Source organism: Salmo salar, chromosome ssa09, assembly GCF_905237065.1.
Source record: "Salmo salar chromosome ssa09, Ssal_v3.1, whole genome shotgun sequence".
NCBI classification, from domain to species: domain Eukaryota; kingdom Metazoa; phylum Chordata; class Actinopteri; order Salmoniformes; family Salmonidae; genus Salmo; species Salmo salar.
Genome location: NC_059450.1, coordinates 119,925,670 through 119,943,425, shown reverse-complemented (window position 1 = coordinate 119,943,425; position 17,756 = coordinate 119,925,670). Strand labels below are relative to the sequence as shown.

Here is a 17,756-nt window from a genome sequence, read left to right as displayed (position 1 = left end):
TGCGCCTCGCCCTCCGGGTCGTCCCCAAGGCCGGTGTCGGCGCGCTGCTGGAGCCGTGCGTCAAGGGGGGTACTGTCACGACTTCCGCCGAAGTCGGTCCCTCTCCTTGTTCGGGCGGCGTTCGGTGGTCAACGTCACCGGTCTTCTAGCCATCGCCGATCCACTTTTCATTTTCCATCTGTTTTTTACACCTGGTTTCATTCCCCAATTACATGTTTATGTATTTAACTCTGTTTTCCCTATGTTTTTGTCCGTGATTGTTTCTATGTTCATTCGGTACGTTATGGCTGGTATTTCGACGGGTGTCGTTTTCACCCGTGCGTAATTGATTACCGTTTATTGTTGGTCAAGTGTATTGTTACCTTGTGCCTTTATTTTGAGTAAAGTACGTTGCTCACTCATTCTGCTCTCCTGCGCCTGACTTCATGCACCAGCTATACCCACCTTCTGACACGTGAGGTTTCCAAAGAGCCAAAAGATTATTCATTGTAAAAGTTGACCAGCTTCAGTTGGAAAAGAGATTCACAAAATTGTACCTATTGACATGATTTCTTTATTTCTGACAGAATGTTCTACATTTGATCACTTTTCAGCCTGTACACCTGATTGTAATGAGCATGAATCATCTTGACCTATTTTCCAATCTCCATGTTAATTAAGGCTGATAAGGCTTAGGGCCCCTGAACAGATCAATGGATTTGAGCAGTGTGGGTCTGCTGCTGGCTGGTCCTCTCCCGGTCAGTGGGTCACCATCACTGGTCTTGGCTGGGTTCCCCATCAGGGCCTCCATGGGACTGAGTGGCAGGCGGGAGGGGCTGATATCCCTGGGACTGAGAGAGGATGAGGAGCTATAAAGGAACTCATGGCGAGTGTTGGGTCTGGCGTCCGCCAACAGCCCCCAGGATTCCAACTTCAGGGTGGGTTTTGGAGAAACAGCTGATCCCTCGTCAGATGGTTTTGTATCCATGCACCCTCCTCCCATCACCAAGCCACCTGCATGTTTCCCCTCCTTCTTCAGCTCTCCACACTTTTCATTCTCAGGTCCATCCTAAAAGGGAATAAAGGGGATGTTATTAGAATGGAACTGATATGTTTTAATGAAACTCTTCTCCCAGGCTCGCACCTATGAGTGGCTTTTACTTCAAAGCTGTCCTAAATACCTGCTTTGAACTGAGACATTGAGGAGATGATTGGACTACACCAGGGAAAACCTTGAGGGTTTGGCTTTCTCTTTGCATAGAATTCCAATATTCACTTCCTGATAACTACGTCTTTCTTGTTGTCATCTTTCTTCTGTTTTTTCTTAGATTCTCCCTCAACATCGGAACAGTCCTACAACAACAAAAATGACCAATGTACATTTAAGGAGAATGAGTTTCTAAGCTATTTTTGTATCACATGTTTGTTTGTATACACATCAAAAGTCTACCAGGAATTTCCCTAACTTTTTTTATCGTCTTCTTGTCCTTCTCACGTCCGGAGGAAAGACAGTGTTCAACTCAGTATCATGTGCATCTCCAAATAACATTTACTTTCTTGGTACTTACCTTCTTGTCTTTCTTCTTTTTCTTCTCCTCATCATCATCACTTCCAGAAGAGGAGCCCTACAGGGCAAACAGAGGACATGGTCCGTCAGATTCCAGTGTTTACCTCACTGTTGTTCATCGCCAAATAACATTTACTTTTATGGGGACTTACCTTTTCTTTCTTCTTCTTCTGCTCCTTCTTCTTCTTCTTATCGTCATCACTTCCAGACGAGGAGTCGTCCTAGACACACATAAAATACAGTATATGTTGATCCATAACAATCTTATATTATTAGCCTCAACTATGTGCACTGGGCTCAAAACTCATAGAGGGGCTCATAAATAACTTACCTTTTTCCTCGTCTTGTCTTTCTTCTTCTTGTCTTTCTTCTTCTTATCCTTCTTCTTTTTCTTATCTTCCTCGCTGTCAGAACAAGAGTCCTGGGTACACAGGAGGAACGTTCCACAGTCACATTCTGATAGTTACTGTTGTTAGTTTGAGGATCACTCTCCAAGACAGTCAATTAAAAAACATACCTTGTTCTTATTCTTCTTCTTCTTCTTTTTCTTCTTATCAACCTCGCTGTCAGATGAGTCCTGGACACACATAAGAAATATTCAGCTCATTCAGTTGTCATTAGATATCTCAAATGAACAGTTATTTCAATTAGAATTGTGTTTTACACCCAATAAAAAACCTACCTTCTTATGCTTCTTCTTGTCCTTCTTCTTCTTTTTCTTGTCTTCCTCGCTGTCAGATGAGTCCTGGACACAAATAGAAATATGCTGGTCATCCAGAGGTCATTAGATATCTCAAATGAACTGCTCTTTCAAAATAAAACATTTTAATAAATACCCTCCTCAAGACAGACATTTGAAACATTACCTTCTTCTTTTTCTTCTTCCTTCTTCTTTTTCCTGTCTTCCTCACTGTCAGAGTCCTGGACACACAAGATAAATATTCTTGTCATAAGATATCGCAAATGAACTGTTCTTTAAAAAATGGACCCTCCCCAAGACAGCACAGTAGAAAACGCACCTTATCCTTCTTCTTTTTCTTCTTCTCCTTCTTTTTCTTGTCTTCCTCGCTGACAGAATTGTCCTGGACACACAAGAACAATTTCATTTGATATTGCCGATATCTTTCAAAATTGAAAAGACCCTCCCCCAAGACAAACAATAGAAGAAAACGTACCTTCTTCTTATCCCTCTTCTTCTTCTTCTTCGTATTGTCTTCGCTGTCTGATGAGCAGGAATCCTGTCCCCCCCAAAAATGAAGAGAGTGTAATTAATTCCCTTACCAGTGGGCTTCTAACCATAACCCTGCACCCTGGGTTTCTCAAAATAACATCTGTATGCATCGGCACTCACCGTTTTCTTCCTCTTCTTTTTCCTCTTCTTCTTCTTCTTGTCTTTCTCGCTATCTGAATCATCAGAGCTGGAATCCTGAAACAGACAAAACTTTAAATCAGACATCTATCCTGTGTTTTCCAAAGAAGAAGAAGCTTTTTAACATGTCTGCCTTTGCTTCCGTGCTGTAATGCTGAGGAGATAGAGCCAAAAGGGATGCAATAGCCAACGGAGTAGCTAGGGCAATATCGACATTTCATTGCTGCACTTACCTTTTTCTTCTTCTTTTTCTTCTTCTTCATCATCTTCTTCTTTTTGTCACCATCGCTGTCAGAGGAGGAGGATGAGGAGCTGTCAGAGGATGAAGAACTAGAATCCTGAGGGACAACAACAAAAAGCAGGTCACTATGAAGTACTTAACATCTTTCTAGGACAGATGTCTGTCATAGGGCTATAGATGGCCATAGTTTTAGTTATGGTGTTACACACTTTTATTGTGATCCAGAAGTTACCACAGTCAATAGTGAGTCAACAAAAACAATAAGCTTGTTTTGTGTTAAATCATACAACACATGGATTTCTCATCTTCTTTTTCTTTTCCTCCTCACTATCAGAGGAGGAGGAGGAGGAGGAAGAAGAACTGGAATCCTGTGGCAAAGACAGAGTGTCCAATCCGTCAGTCATATTGGGATGGTGTGGACCATCCAACAATACCATAGTAAACAATGTAGTTGCTAGTTTGGAACCACAAACCTCAGATTTCTTCTTCATGTTCTTTTTCTTCTTCTTTTTGTCATCCTCGCTGTCTGAAGAGGAAGAGCTATCCGAGGATGAAGAGGTTGATGAACAGCCAGAGTTCTTCAATTGAAAAAAACACTCAGTAGGTTAATTACAGCTATATTACTTAATTAAATACATGAGCTCAATACATTACACTGTTGGAGAGGAGCTCAAGTCCTAGGGCAGAATAACACAGCTCAGCTAAATACTTGTGGGAAAGGTTGTCTGTACTGTAGCACAGGGAGCCAATGGGAACTGAGTTGAGTACCTTCCTCTTTTTCTTCAACTTCTTCTTCTTTTCTTTCTCTTTCTTCTTGCCTCCGTCTCTCTCGTCATCACTCATATTTCCAGCTTCCATTCCTTCAGGAACATCTCCACCACCTTTGGTCACGGGAAGGAAGACTTTATCATCCTCAAGATTTCCCCTTCATAATCCCCATATCTCTTCTGAGACAATTCTATTTGGATTTACTTACAAATCCATTCAGCTGTTGCGCCACCCTCCTTTCCTTTGCCTTTCTTGCGCTGTGATAGGGGAGAGGGTATTACAACAGACACAGTCATTCAGTGGATACAGAGAGTTTCAATTCAAATTGAGGAGAGGAGTGTCTGTCTGTAGATATGTTTGTGTTTACCTTGTCACCACCATCACTCTGACACAGAGCCCAGAGAAAGAGTGAGAGGTTGAATTCCTTTGAAACTTTAACCTGTTAATCTCGGACGCTCTCTGCTGACATTTTCTAAGCGACACATATATTGTCAACTACCTTCATTAGATACATTTCGATTTCAAAACTATAAGTCTTACAAACACACGCTTAGTACTGTTAGAAAGGTAATAACCGTGGGCTTCTGATACGGGTGTACATTAACCAATTGACTATTACAGAGCCAGAGCAACAGCAGGCAAGGAAAAGCTAAATAAATACACACTGAGTGTACAAAACATTAGGAACACCTGCTCTTCCCACGGAGTGCGTACCACTTAAGCTGAGCCGACGCTGTACTGGGTCCAAAACAACCGCTCAGAGTTTAACAGTTGATATAGGTTAAGAGATGCATGTAAAATAAGCTAATCATGCTTATTATGACCATTGATGGACCACATTATGACCATTTCCGCTTCAGCACGTGACATGTTTCAAGGTTAAAACTGAGGTGCATGAGGTGCATGTTGTCATGCACCTCGATGACCTCACCTTGTCCTTTTTTTTGTCTCTCTTGTTCTTCTTGTCTTTCTTCTTCTTCTCATCTTTCTTCTTTTTTCCTTGACATGATTTCTGTCCCAGGGTGCCCTCCAGTCCGGCACCCTCCTCGCCTGCAGAGATACATGGGTTCGGTCATCATTTCTTGTTGCCATTTTTTCTGCCCAGTGAAACCAAGTAGATAGGCGTCCATTGTGGACATGTTTATTGACGTTAGATAAATGAACATGAAAGATCTGATGTGATGTTCTGTTTACAATGACGAGGATGAGAATAGCTTTGCATGTAGAACATGCTGTGAAAAGACATGTTGTGACATTTGAAAAGAAGAAATGACATACGAGCTGCTGAAACGCCAGCAGAACAGCTGTACTCATCCTTGCCCTGTCCGTCTCCCTCTTCTCCCTGTTCCCAAAGACAACAGAACAGAACAAATGTAACTTTAGACTCATTTTAAAAACAGCTTTCAATGTTTTTGCCATGCTACCAACACGCTAGAACTCCTAATCTGGTACTGTATATTACCTTATTTTTGTCAGCCTCGTTGTTGGAGGAACAGCCAAAATCCTAGAAGAGAAATGTCCATGAGTCAGGACGTCAGGTAAATGTTTCACAATAATGTCAGGTCATATTGTAAGGTTTCAGTCAGATTTGCTGATTTGGTTGAGGAATGATATCCAGTTTATAACACTTTGATATTGTTTGGCCACAATGGTGCAATGAGACATTTCCTTACCTTTTTCTTTTGCTTCTTCTTCTTTTTCTTCTTCTTCTTCTTCTTCTTCTTGTCCTTGTCGCTGTCCGATGAGGAGGATGACGATGAGGAGCTGGAATCCTGAAAAATAATCCGAACAAATAGTTAGTGTGCTGTATAGACAAAATGGGCACCACACATTTCTCTGATGTCATGTTGAAATCAAACCTTTTTCTTCTTCATGGTTTTCTTCTTCTTTTTCTCCTTCTCTTCCTCACTGTCTGACGAGGATGATGAAGAGGATGATGAGCTGGAAGATGAAGAAGAGGAACGGGAATCCTGAGAGACAGAAAACAGGAACATCGAATAGGACCTCTTTCATGAGACATTTCACACGTTACCACCTGATACAGGAGAGGTACAGTACATACTTTCTTCATCTTCCTCTTCATCTTCTTCTTCTTCTTCTTCTGCTTGTCCTCTTCAATGTCTGAGCCTGAATTCTAAGAGGTGGGGACAAAAATGCATGTTCTAAATACTGCCACGGTAACATTGAAGTAAACGCGGACTTACTCTGCGATATAGAGTCTTAATGTCGCTTCTTGTTACTGTACACACTCCTGGAAAAGGAAATTGGCCATGATGATGATAAGAAATGACACAACAAGTTATGAAACCCACTTACATCATCTGTCTTCTTTTTCTGTGTTTCCTCATGGTTTAGATCAGTGCAGCCTTCAAGCCCTGCAAACAGCATGTCAATATGTTTTAGTGAACAAGAATATAATATTTAGAATAGTATCATTGTTCTGTGTATTCTGTGGTGTTTCTGTATAACGATGATTGATTGAACATAAACAATGCACATGGTTAGATAAAATGCCAACAGTCAACAAAAGTACAATCAACTGTAAAATTGCAATCAATACATGCTCTTTAGACTGTGATTACCCACCTACCACACCCTCGCCTACCCATATTCCATTGCTTTATTATAAAACAAATCGTGCCATAACCATGGTGTCTATACATATGTGAATTGAGGTGAATGTGTCACTTGAGCAGTAGGCAGGTAGGTGTAATATTTGGTTACAAGCAGTGGTGTAAAGTTCTTAAGTAAAAATACTTTAAAGTACTTATCTGTACTTTACTATTTATATTTTTGACAACTTTTACTTTCCTAAAAACAATAATGTACTTTTTACTCCATACATTATCCCCGACACCTAAAAGTACTCGTTACATTTTGAATGGCTAGCAGGACAGGAAAATGGTCCAATTCACGCACAGACTCTAGCAGACTCACTAAACACAAATGTTTTGTTTTTAAATGATGTCTGACTGTTGGAGTGTGACTCTGGCTATCCGTAAATAAAAAATTAAAATGAAATTATTCCGTCTGGTTTGCTTAATAAGGATTTTTTAATATTTTGATACTTAAGTATATTTCAGCAACTACATTTTACTTTTAATACTTAAGTATATTTAAAACCAAATACTTTTAGACTTTTACTCAAGTAGTATTTTACTGGGTGACTTTCACTTTTACTTGAGTCATTTTCTATTAAGGTATCTTTACTTTTACTCAAGTATGAGAATTGAGTACTTTTTCCACCACAGGTTACAAGGTAGGGTCATTTGTGTATAAAGACAGTCATTTACTACAGTGCGTAGCTTTCAGTACACATGCACAAACACACATGGGGCGGCAGGTAACCTAGTGGTTAGAGCGTTGGACTTCGAATCCTCGAGCTGACAAGGTAAAAATCTGTCGTTCTGCCCCTGAACAAGGCCGTTAACCCACTGTTCCTAGGCCGTCATTGAAAATAAGAATTTGTTCTTAACTGACTCACTCACCAGGCTCAGATATGAAGGCTCCACCGTGTACTATGATATCCCCAGCGCCTTCTTGCTTTGCCTTCTTCCTTTTCTTCTTCTCATCCTGCAGACAGAAGTTACTACACTCACAGCGAGTTTGACTCATTCATCTAACGTTAACATATCAGAACAAAAAATATACCCTGACAGGTTGGACAAAAGCGCCTGTAGGAACATTGGCTACATCTCCTTTTAGGTCACTGGGTGTACTTTCCTTTCAAGGCATATTGGGGTGTAAACAAAGATTTATTCCAGGACCTGCCGTGACAAAAAGGTTCATTCAACAGAAATAAACAATCATGACTAATAAATTACTTATACACACACACACGCACGCACATACACCCACATACCATTCACACGCAGCCACGCACACACCATTCACATACAGGTACATCCACCTTATGCATAATTGTTAGTTTGTTTGTTAGTTTGAGTGTTTTGACAGATCATATCAGTGCATATTCCAGAGAGTAAGCAAATCCCTACCACATGAGTGGTAAGGGACCTCTCTGATTCCTGATCATGTGGGCACCAGCTCAACAGGTTATGACTGGGTGTGTTTCCTATGCCTATCTTAAATCTGGGTCCCGAGGGTCACAGCATGCCTACCATATGGGTTTCATTGAGGCTTTTAGTCTTTCAGCTCATTTTTCAACCCCACATATCTCAAGCAATGAAACCTGTGTCTCCTGCTTACTAACGCTGACAGAACAGAGTGCCGTTGTTCCAGACCAGCATACAGTGCTGGCGGTTGAGTTTCTATTGTGGCATCAAAGTACCTGCATTCGATAATCAAAGCAAATCTTAACAAATTAACTTATTTCACATTCGAATAAACAGGTGCACTCATTTCCCAAGACAAATTTCCCAAAAAATGTGATTCACATTTTTATCCTTGTATGAAAGACAAATCTAAATGATTGGACATCTAAAAGTGAGAAGAGTAAGATTAAATAAAGCAATTACATTAGTCACATTTTTATCAAATAAAAACTGCCCAGCCCAATGTGGCATAGTAAGATGATACTACATCCACTTTATTAAGCTGTGTGCTATGGCAAGAAACCTAATTTGGATACGCTTGACAAGAGAATTCTCAGGATTAAAGCAACATTGGATTGGTTTCAGGTTAGATACCATCTTTGCCAAAACACGCTCTATAAAGCAATTTGGCTTCCTTTCACTTTAATTGTGTCATTGGGGGATTCAAGTCTCCTTTTGGCTTCGCATGAACAAGATATTTGTCTAAAACTAAACACAGCCCAATCCAACCAAAACGTACTCTCTCTCTCTCTCTCTGTTTGTTCAGTGACTCATTCCAAACAGGCAGCTTTAGACTGGACTGCCAGATGGGCAGGGTTCACACTTGTGTGACTTTTCTATTTGTTCCATTGCACAATACACGCTCAATCAAGCCCAGATCTTGTTGTGATGCTGATGAACATTAGGTCACATGTTAAGAGATTTGCATAGCTTACTTCAATGTCTGAAAAGCTGCTGTCAGAGGAGGAGGAGGAGGAAGAGGATGAACTGGAATCCTGTGTACAAGAAAAATAAAGAGGTTATTGCATAATTGACACCACTAAAGTACATGTCAGTAGATACCTCACCTATTTGGTTAGTTCCTACTTCACCTTTCATGCGTGAATGTAATGGATATGCTTCTCTATTGCATTTAAAAAGGGTCTTACAGAATGCCCCACTATTAAAAAACCCCAATATTTCTAGATAACATACTTAGAGATGACAGACAGGTAACAGATAGCCACTCTCCAATAGGTTACTGCAAACACAATAACAAAATACATCTATGTTTTTGGGGCTCCCGAGTGGCACAGCGGTCTAAGGCACTGCATCTCAGTGCTAGAGGCGTCACTACAGACCCTGGTTTGAGTCCAGGCTGTATCACAACCGACCGTGATTGGGAGTCCCATAGGGCGGCGCACAATTGCCCCAGCGTCATCCAGGTTTGGCCGGTGTAGGCTGTCATAGTAAATAACAATTTGTTCTTAACTGACTTGCCTAGTTAAATAAAGGTCAAATAAAAAAATCCATCCTCAGCTGTGGAGCGACTACACCCTAAACGAGTAGTGTAGAGCGTACAGTTCTGAAACTGCACACTGACATGACACTGCATTTACGTTCGGGTCTCTTTTACCAAATTTGAGAGGCTCTAGTAAGCAATACATTCCAAGTAAGGAATGTTAAAACTGGAACCACTTAGGCGACTCACCTTCTTTTTCCTCTTCTTTAGCTTCTTCTTTTTCTTTTCCTTCTTGCCTTTGTCCTCATCCTCGCTGTCTGAAGTCTGGGAGCTGTCAAATGAGTACAGGTCAACCTGAAGGAGAGAGAGAGAATGTAATTGTTACAACTGACAGATGGATATGACAGAGTAAAAATAGATGTTAAATATACTATTGCTTTCATACTGCACGCATGCACTAGCACACACGCTAGTTGACCCATTGTTGCTTTCCTTGTAGAGTCTTTGACTAAACCATGAAAAGAAACGTGCACTATATTCTCCCCCCATCACAACATTTTTGGCCTACTTTCATTGTCTCCCCAGCCCTCCCATTGAACCTGACCCTCTCCGACATACCTTTCCAGATCCTCCTGCAGGGGCTTTGGGCTCTGTCTTGGCTGCGTTAGTGGTGTCGGTTGCCGACAGCCCTCCTAACCCTCCATGCTCTGCAAGCACCCATTCACTCCTCCCAGGCTGGATCTCATCCAGCGGGCTCAGGACCACTCGTCCTCCCTCTCCCCCCACTCCATCTCCATCTACAGGCCCTGGAACTACACAAACCAGCATAGATTAATACACAATTATATTTTCCATTCACAAATCAATGTTTATTGTATTGCATGTGTTAGAATATTTGTTCAGTTGTCTTAGACTTGTATCCTATTGTACCAATCACCTACAGACTGAGGCTTTTGCAGTGCAAACAATATTAAACACAATCCAAAAACGAGAACCAGAGTATCAAAACATGCGTAGGCCAACTGTTCATGTATGAATGGCATAAGTCTATTAATATTATGGTTGAAACATTATCTAATGCACTTCCTTATCTCTCACACTGTACTCTATCCCATGTAATGATGCATTCACCTCAGAGTACATTTGCAGCCATAATGCACAAAACAAATTGACTACATCTATATATTGTCTGTTCTAAGTAGAATAACTGACATAACTGAATTATGCATGTTGAGTGACAACAACAGCACAGAATTGCATGACTTTTACTTCAGGTTTATTTTGACCACGCTCCTGCATGACCCTGAAAAAGACATATTTGTAGAGCTTTACAAAACAGTGCACCGCTTCAAGTGTCATATATCTACATGTTTCAAATGTACGCATAAAGTAGACTGGAGTAGATTATACAGTTGGTGATAATGAGAAATTATTGTTACTTTTACCGGGGAATATACTTAAAGAACGAGACCCATTACATTTTTAACACCACATAAAGCTTTAAACATATGTCGGTAATCTATAAAAGTCACTAAAAGTGCATGATCACCATACCTTTGGGTCTGTTGAACTCCATTCAACTCAACAGCCGCTCCAGTTACACCTCGTCGTTTGCTGTGAAATGGTGAGCTGACTGAGTTACAACGATAGTAACTCCTTCTATATGGCCATCGGCCAAGGTGTGAGTGTTGTGTTGTTTAAATGTGTAGGCCTGTGCAGAACAGGTAAATCCGTTTTTCACAGTAATGGGCTGACCTTTCACATTGCATGTAGAACATTAGCCTAATATCTTTAAAAAATATATATTGTTTATGTGTCACAAGTGTCGTATTGAATAGACCAAGGCGCAGCGTGGATAGTGCTCATTCTTAATTCTTTAATGAATAACACGTTACAAAATAACAAAATCGACCAACAGTTCCATCAGGTACAACCACTAAATGGAAAATAACCACCCACAAAACCCAAAGGAAAACAGGCTGCCTAAGTACGGCTTCCAATCAGAGACAATGAAAGACACCTGCCTCTGATTGAAAACCCTACTCAGCCAAACATGGAAAATGAAATAAACAAAGAAATATAAAACTAGAACAAATTCCCCTAGAAACAACAAACGCCAAACCACACAAAACAACCCCCCTGCCACACCCTGACCATTCTACTATGGCAAATGACCCTTTTCACTGGTCAGGACGTGACATTATGTCTGATCTATATAATATGTTTTTGTAAGTTTGTCCAAATGTATTATCTCTTCTCACAGTACATGGAGGTACAAAAAAAACAATAAGTGTATAAACATATAATTGTCAAAACATTACACCTGTCAGTATGGTCAGTGATGACACACAGTATTGCACTGAATACAATTTTTTATTTTGATATCTTGGAGTGCTAAAATTGATCTCTCAACTACAGCCAAGGGGCAAATTATGGACATTGTTTGGTTAGAATTTAAAGGGTTATGTAGGCCAACCAAGGGTATAACTTGGGGTCAGGGTCAATGGGGGATCCTGGGGCATCCTGGGGCATTTATTTAAAGGAATAGCATATCGTAGCTGTGAAATGGTTGTTTCTGGTGAATGTTACAGGGAAAATCCAACACTTGATATTTCAGTCAATATACCCCAATCACAACTCAAATACCAATATTTTTCTGTATTACTTTAAACCATTGGTCTAACTCTAACAGTTCAGTAAGCCACCACCCCTTCTTTATGTACAGTAAATGTTAAAACATATTATTCTATTTGTGTAGTCTACCTTTCACAACACTTGGCTAGTAGGCTACATTTATTTTAATTTCATTTAACCTTTATTTTATCAGGGAGTCATATTGAGACCAAGGTCTCTTTTACAGACGAGCCCTGAATTACATAAATGACAGAAAATACACACATTAATATGACCACAAAATGCAAGTAGAAAGAAAAACAAGGTCATAAAAAACAAACACATTCATCAGTAATAAGGTCCTCAATCAGCCTTCTGAATTGCACGAGAGGCACCAAAACATCAAATTCAAGAACATTTTGAAGATTGTTCCACAAATAAGGTGCAAGAAAACTAAAAGCTGATTTACATAACACCCTAGAGACCAAAGGAATTTCTAGAGTTAGCCATCCCTGAGACCGGAGGTGGTAACGTGTATGTCTAAAGTAAAGATGTTAGGTAGAGTGGGACTTTTTGTAAAAGGGCTTTATAAATGAAAAAATAGCAATGTATCAAACTACATGACATCAAAGAGGGCCAACCAACTTTCTGCTGGAGAATGCAGTGATAAACTGCATCTAACAGCTTTAATGAAGTGGCAGCTGCATTCACATAGATGAGGTCGCCATAGTCTAGGATCAATAGGAACGTTGACTAAATAAATCGGCTTCCTACTATTTAGCGAGAGGCAGGACCTATTTCTATAGAAGAAGCCCATTTTTATTCTCAGCGTCTTTACTAACTTATCGATATGCTTTTTAAAAAGACAGCTTTCATCTATGCAGATGCCCAGATATTTGTAAGCAGGGACATGATCAATATGGACACCATACAAAGTACATAAGCTTATTTTTATGCGCTCTAGAGAACAACATATACTTAGTTTTATCTGCATTCAATATTAATTTCAGGTCAATAAAGTTTTTCTGTAATACAATGAAAGCAGACTGTAGTTCAGATAGAGCCTGGTCAACTATTGGGGCAGTAGCATGCACAACAGTATCATCGGCATACAAGTGCAGGGTTACAGTTTTTTACAGACAAGTCAATATTGTTAATGTAAACAGTGCAGGACCCAGAATCGACCCCTGCGGGATATCTTTCGTAATATCCAGGAAACCTGATTAAAACACCATCAATAGATACACATAGAACTCAATCTGTCAAGTAATCTTTAAACCAGTTACATACAGCCTGGTCAAGGCCAATTGAGGAAAGCCTCTGAATTAGCAGTGAGTGATCAACAGTATCGAAAGCATTTGACAAGTCAATGAAGAGGGCATCAGAATGTTGCCTTTTATCCATACAGTTAACCTCATAATTTATAACTAGGGATGCAACAGAGATAGATACATGGTTTTGAAATGACTCATTTCTAATACCTAATTAACTTAAAAGGCAGCTGAAGTCCAAAAACAACTTCTCTGGTTGAAAATGGTCTATGTTGCATTAGTCAGAAACATTGATTCAATTTTTTTAAGTGACCGCAAAGTGTAAATAGCATAATTTTGGTCATAAAGTCAGTGTTTTCCAAAACTGAGATTTGAGAGATTTACAGAAGCTATTACTTTCCTAGATCCAATTGAGGATTGGGTTTTGATTTCAATCATGCCCACTAACACGAGAATTGTCATGCACAGAGAATTGTCATGCACAGAGAAACAGCTGCGCTGATTGCGCTCTATCCAAACGTAGTAACAGAACCTACAGACAGTGAGACAGACCTGCCCACATTACTCTGTCTCGGACTTGTTTACGTGAGACAATACCTCACCAATGTTGTGTTGAAAGCACACTTGGACCCTAAGCCCTTTATTGAGTGGTCACTTGTTGGTGTTTGATAGTGATCACTCAAGTCTGCCACTGTTTGGGGCAAAATGAGGATTGAGATGATGTGCACTTGCATCCCAACTGCTACTTGTCAATATTCCAAAATTCGAAACACATTTGCGAGCATCTTGTGTCCTGCTGCAACATGTTTTGTAGCATGAGTCGCTGTGAAACACTGCCAGACAGAAGCACACTCTGGTAATAGACAGTGAAAAAGTCTATTGATTTGATACAGACTGAATCATGTAGGCTTATCCGTTACAACTAACTCGTGTTACATTTTAGCCCAGTTTTCCCCTATACAGTTGAAGTCGGAAGTTTACATACACTTAGGTTGGAGTCATTAAAACTCGCTTTTCAACCCCTCACAAATTTCTTGTAAACAAACTATAGTTTTGGCAAGTCGGTTAGGACATCTACTTTGTGCATGACACAAGTACTTTTTCCCAAAATTGTTTACAGACAGATTATTTCACTTATAATTCACTGTATCACAATTCCAGTGGGTCAGAAGTTTACATACACTAAGTTGACTGTGCCTTTAAACAGCTTGGAAAATTCCAGAAAAGGATGAGATGGCTTTAGAAGCTTCTGATAGGCTAATTGACATCATTTGAGTCAATTGGAGGTGTACCTGTGGATGTATTTCAAGGACTATCTTTGCTTGACATCATGGGAAAATGAAAAGAAATCAGCCAAGACCACTGAAAAACAATTGTAGACCTCCACAAGTCTTGTTCATCCTTGGGAGCAATTTCCAAATGCCTGCAGGTACCACGTTCATCTGTACAAACAACAGTACGCAAGTATAAACACCATGGGACCATGCAGCTGCCATACCGATCTGGAAGGAGACGTGTTCTGTCTCGTAGCGATGAACGTACTTTGGTGTGAAAAGTGCAAATCAATCCCAGAACAAAAGCAAAGGACCTTGTGAAGATGCTGGAGGAAACAGGTACAAAAGTATCTATATCCACAGTAAAACAAGTCATATATCGACATAATCTGAAAGGCCGCTCAGCAAGGAAGAAGCCACTGCTCCAAAACCACCATAAAAAAGAGAGACTATGGTTTGCAACTGCACATGGGGACAAAGATCGTACTTTTTGGAGAAATGTCCTCTGGTCTGATGAAACAAAAATAGAACTGTTTGGCCATAATGACCATCGTTATGTTTGGAGGAAGAAGGGGGAAGCTTGCAAGCCGAAGAACACCATTCCAACCGTGAAGCACGGGGGTGGCAGCATCATGTTGTGGTGGTGCTTTGCTGCAGGAGGGACTGGTGCACTTCACAAAATTGATGGCATCATGAGGCAGGACAATTATGTGGATATATTGAAGCAACATCTCAAGACATCAGTCAGGAAATTAAAGCTTGGTCGCAAATGGGTCTTCCAGATGGACAATGACCCCAAGCACACGTCCAAAGTTGTGGCAAAATGGCTTAATGACAACAAAGTCAAGGTATTAGAGTGGCCATCACAAAGCCCTGACCAATGTATTTGGCTAAGGTGTATGTAAACTTCCGACTACAACTGTAGCTTCATGGGAACTTGACGGAATGAGGGAACATGAGGGAATGAAACACAAACTGTAAATAGGCTCATCACCATTTGAAACATGTAATTAACTAAATAGAATTACATTTAGGCTGCAATATGCTATGGCCAAGTAGGACCGTCATGGTAGCCTACATAAGAAGAAGAGGGCACGAATAAAAAGTGAGGAAATTCATAAAAAAATCTGAGGTAACAGATAAAACATCTGAGGGAATGGATAAAAAAACCCAGAGGAAATGGATAAGCCTGGCTGTTTTTTTTTCTCCACCACAACACCTAGCTCTGTGGTAATGGTTACAAATTGGACCATTTCTCTGAAAGTACCAGAGATCCCACTCTGACCATAAAGCAGGGTTGGCCCCCCTTTTGTAGGCCTGATGATCAATTTCCAAAAACGAGGCCCACGACCAAAAATGTGAATAATAAATAAATAATTAAATATACTGTTGAGAGTTAGGAAAGTAGAATACACAGGGTGCAATTTCGAAATGTGGTTGTCTATCAGTAGTTTCTCTCTTGTTATGTCCACCACTCAATTAGCCCGATGGGGCGTGTCAAGGGGGCCTGACCTCCAGGGGGCCCCCATTGATTTTGTTAGTCCCCCTCACTCAGACATCATATTAACATGGCACAAGTAATGGCAAAATGTGTAGAATTGCAGGAAATTTGCTTTACAACTGCAAAAAAATGCTTTAAAACTGCTCTCCACCCCATGGCAAAATGAGTAGAATTGCATGACATTAGTTAAAAAATTGTAAAACATTCTCTTCCGCCACATGGCAAAATGTGTAGAACTGCAGAAAACGTGCTTTAAAACTGCAACATTTTCTCTAAGCTCCTTGGCAAAATGTGTAGAATTGCAGGAAATTAACTGTAAAACTAAAATGTTTCTCTCTGCCATCAAGCCAGGGGGGCAGTCAAATGTTTTGCACGCAAAGTACAGGTGCCTACCAACCAAATCTCGCTTAGGGCTCCCAAAAGGCTGGGGCCGATTGCACAATTTGACTGTATGTGTGGGTATGGATGTGGGTTCCAAGGTCAACACCCTGTAAGGGGGTCTGGGGCATTTTAAAAGAAATAGCTGTACATCCAACACTTTGGTGATATTTTAGTCAATATAGCCCAATCAAAACTCAAATACCAATATTTTTATGTATTACTTTAAATAGCAACAACTGAAGGCAAAAATCAACTTCTCTGGTTGAAAACGGCCTATGTGGCATTGATATTAGTCAGAAACATTTATTCCAATGCTAAAATTTACAAAAAAGTGTAAGTAGGCTAATTTCTGTGAGATTTGTGTAACTGAGATCATCACGATTTACATGAAGGTTGGTTTTGGATTACATTCATGCCCACATGAGACCACTGCCTGGCGCAGTCTAACCACCCCTGGCAGTAATCCAATTATCTGAAACACAGCTGCCCAGTGTGCTGCAGTGCATGCTATCCAATCGCTCACCAGAACTAACCATTAGCACGCAGCGCCTCGGACTTGTTTTGACAACGATATATAGACAAGACATCGTCGCAAATGAGGTCTTATAGGAAATCAGGTCTAATTAGGCTGAAGTTTATATCATGAATAAAATTGTACAAGTCTTGTGTTGGAAAACCTGGAATAAGAGAGGCTGATTACTTTGGACATTTCTGACATTGATTTTTCTACTCCAAAATGAATAAAAATGTAAATGATATTGACACCATTTAAAATAAATACTTCCCCTCTATAAATGAGCCCAATATCATATATTAGTCCATATTATCAGGCAGGTGTGCTATATCACCTGTAGCCCAACTGATGCAGCATAGTGCCTCTTAATAAATAGGCTGAAGCATGGGCATCAATACGCAATGATAAGATTTAACAATTAAATGCACGAGGACGCCCTGACCAAATTAATGCATTGAATAAAGTTACGAATGACCATGGAATAAAGTATGTGGACACCCCTTCAAATTAGTGTAATAATAAAATAATAAATAACATAATAAAATAAAATTCGGAATTGAGTAGGGCTGTGTGGTATAAAAGCACAGAATGCAAGTAGCTGCCTGGCGCTTTAAAGTGGGTAAAGAATTTCTAATCAATCAAATTCATCCTGGTATAGTATTGAAGGGATCAAATGTAGTCAATTTTACACTGGGGTGTATTCACTAGGAACCAAACTAAACGGGAGGAACCTACCTGAATTTGTCCAATAGAAACTCTCATTTTCGTTGCAAGGTTGCCTA

General features: G+C 40.1%; 1 protein-coding gene across 3 annotated transcripts; it reads right to left on the bottom strand.

Moving 5' to 3' along the window:
* Positions 1-533: 533 nt before the first annotated feature.
* On the bottom strand, positions 534-11,112 carry LOC106612646 (cylicin-1). Of its 3 annotated transcripts, none has more exons than XM_045724424.1 (27): positions 10,975-11,112; positions 10,039-10,232; positions 9,670-9,774; positions 8,915-8,974; positions 7,413-7,497; positions 6,241-6,299; positions 5,987-6,058; positions 5,784-5,894; positions 5,598-5,696; positions 5,387-5,428; positions 5,203-5,266; positions 4,856-4,974; positions 4,133-4,181; positions 3,925-4,037; positions 3,630-3,734; positions 3,149-3,253; positions 2,898-2,972; positions 2,722-2,784; positions 2,566-2,628; positions 2,413-2,427; positions 2,229-2,291; positions 2,064-2,123; positions 1,878-1,967; positions 1,699-1,767; positions 1,548-1,604; positions 1,270-1,332; positions 534-1,048 (listed from the first exon to the last, which is right to left on the bottom strand). In XM_045724424.1, the coding sequence occupies exons 1-27, from the start codon at positions 10,994-10,996 to the stop codon at positions 656-658; spliced, it is 2,415 nt and encodes an 804-aa protein (XP_045580380.1). In that variant the 5' UTR covers positions 10,997-11,112; the 3' UTR covers positions 534-655. The 3 variants fall into 3 exon arrangements, 2 of the variants coding, with proteins under 2 accessions (XP_045580380.1, XP_045580381.1); XR_006771139.1 differs by having other exon boundaries at positions 705-1,048; positions 1,161-1,332; XM_045724425.1 differs by lacking the exon at positions 1,270-1,332.
* Positions 11,113-17,756: the final 6,644 nt, after the last annotated feature.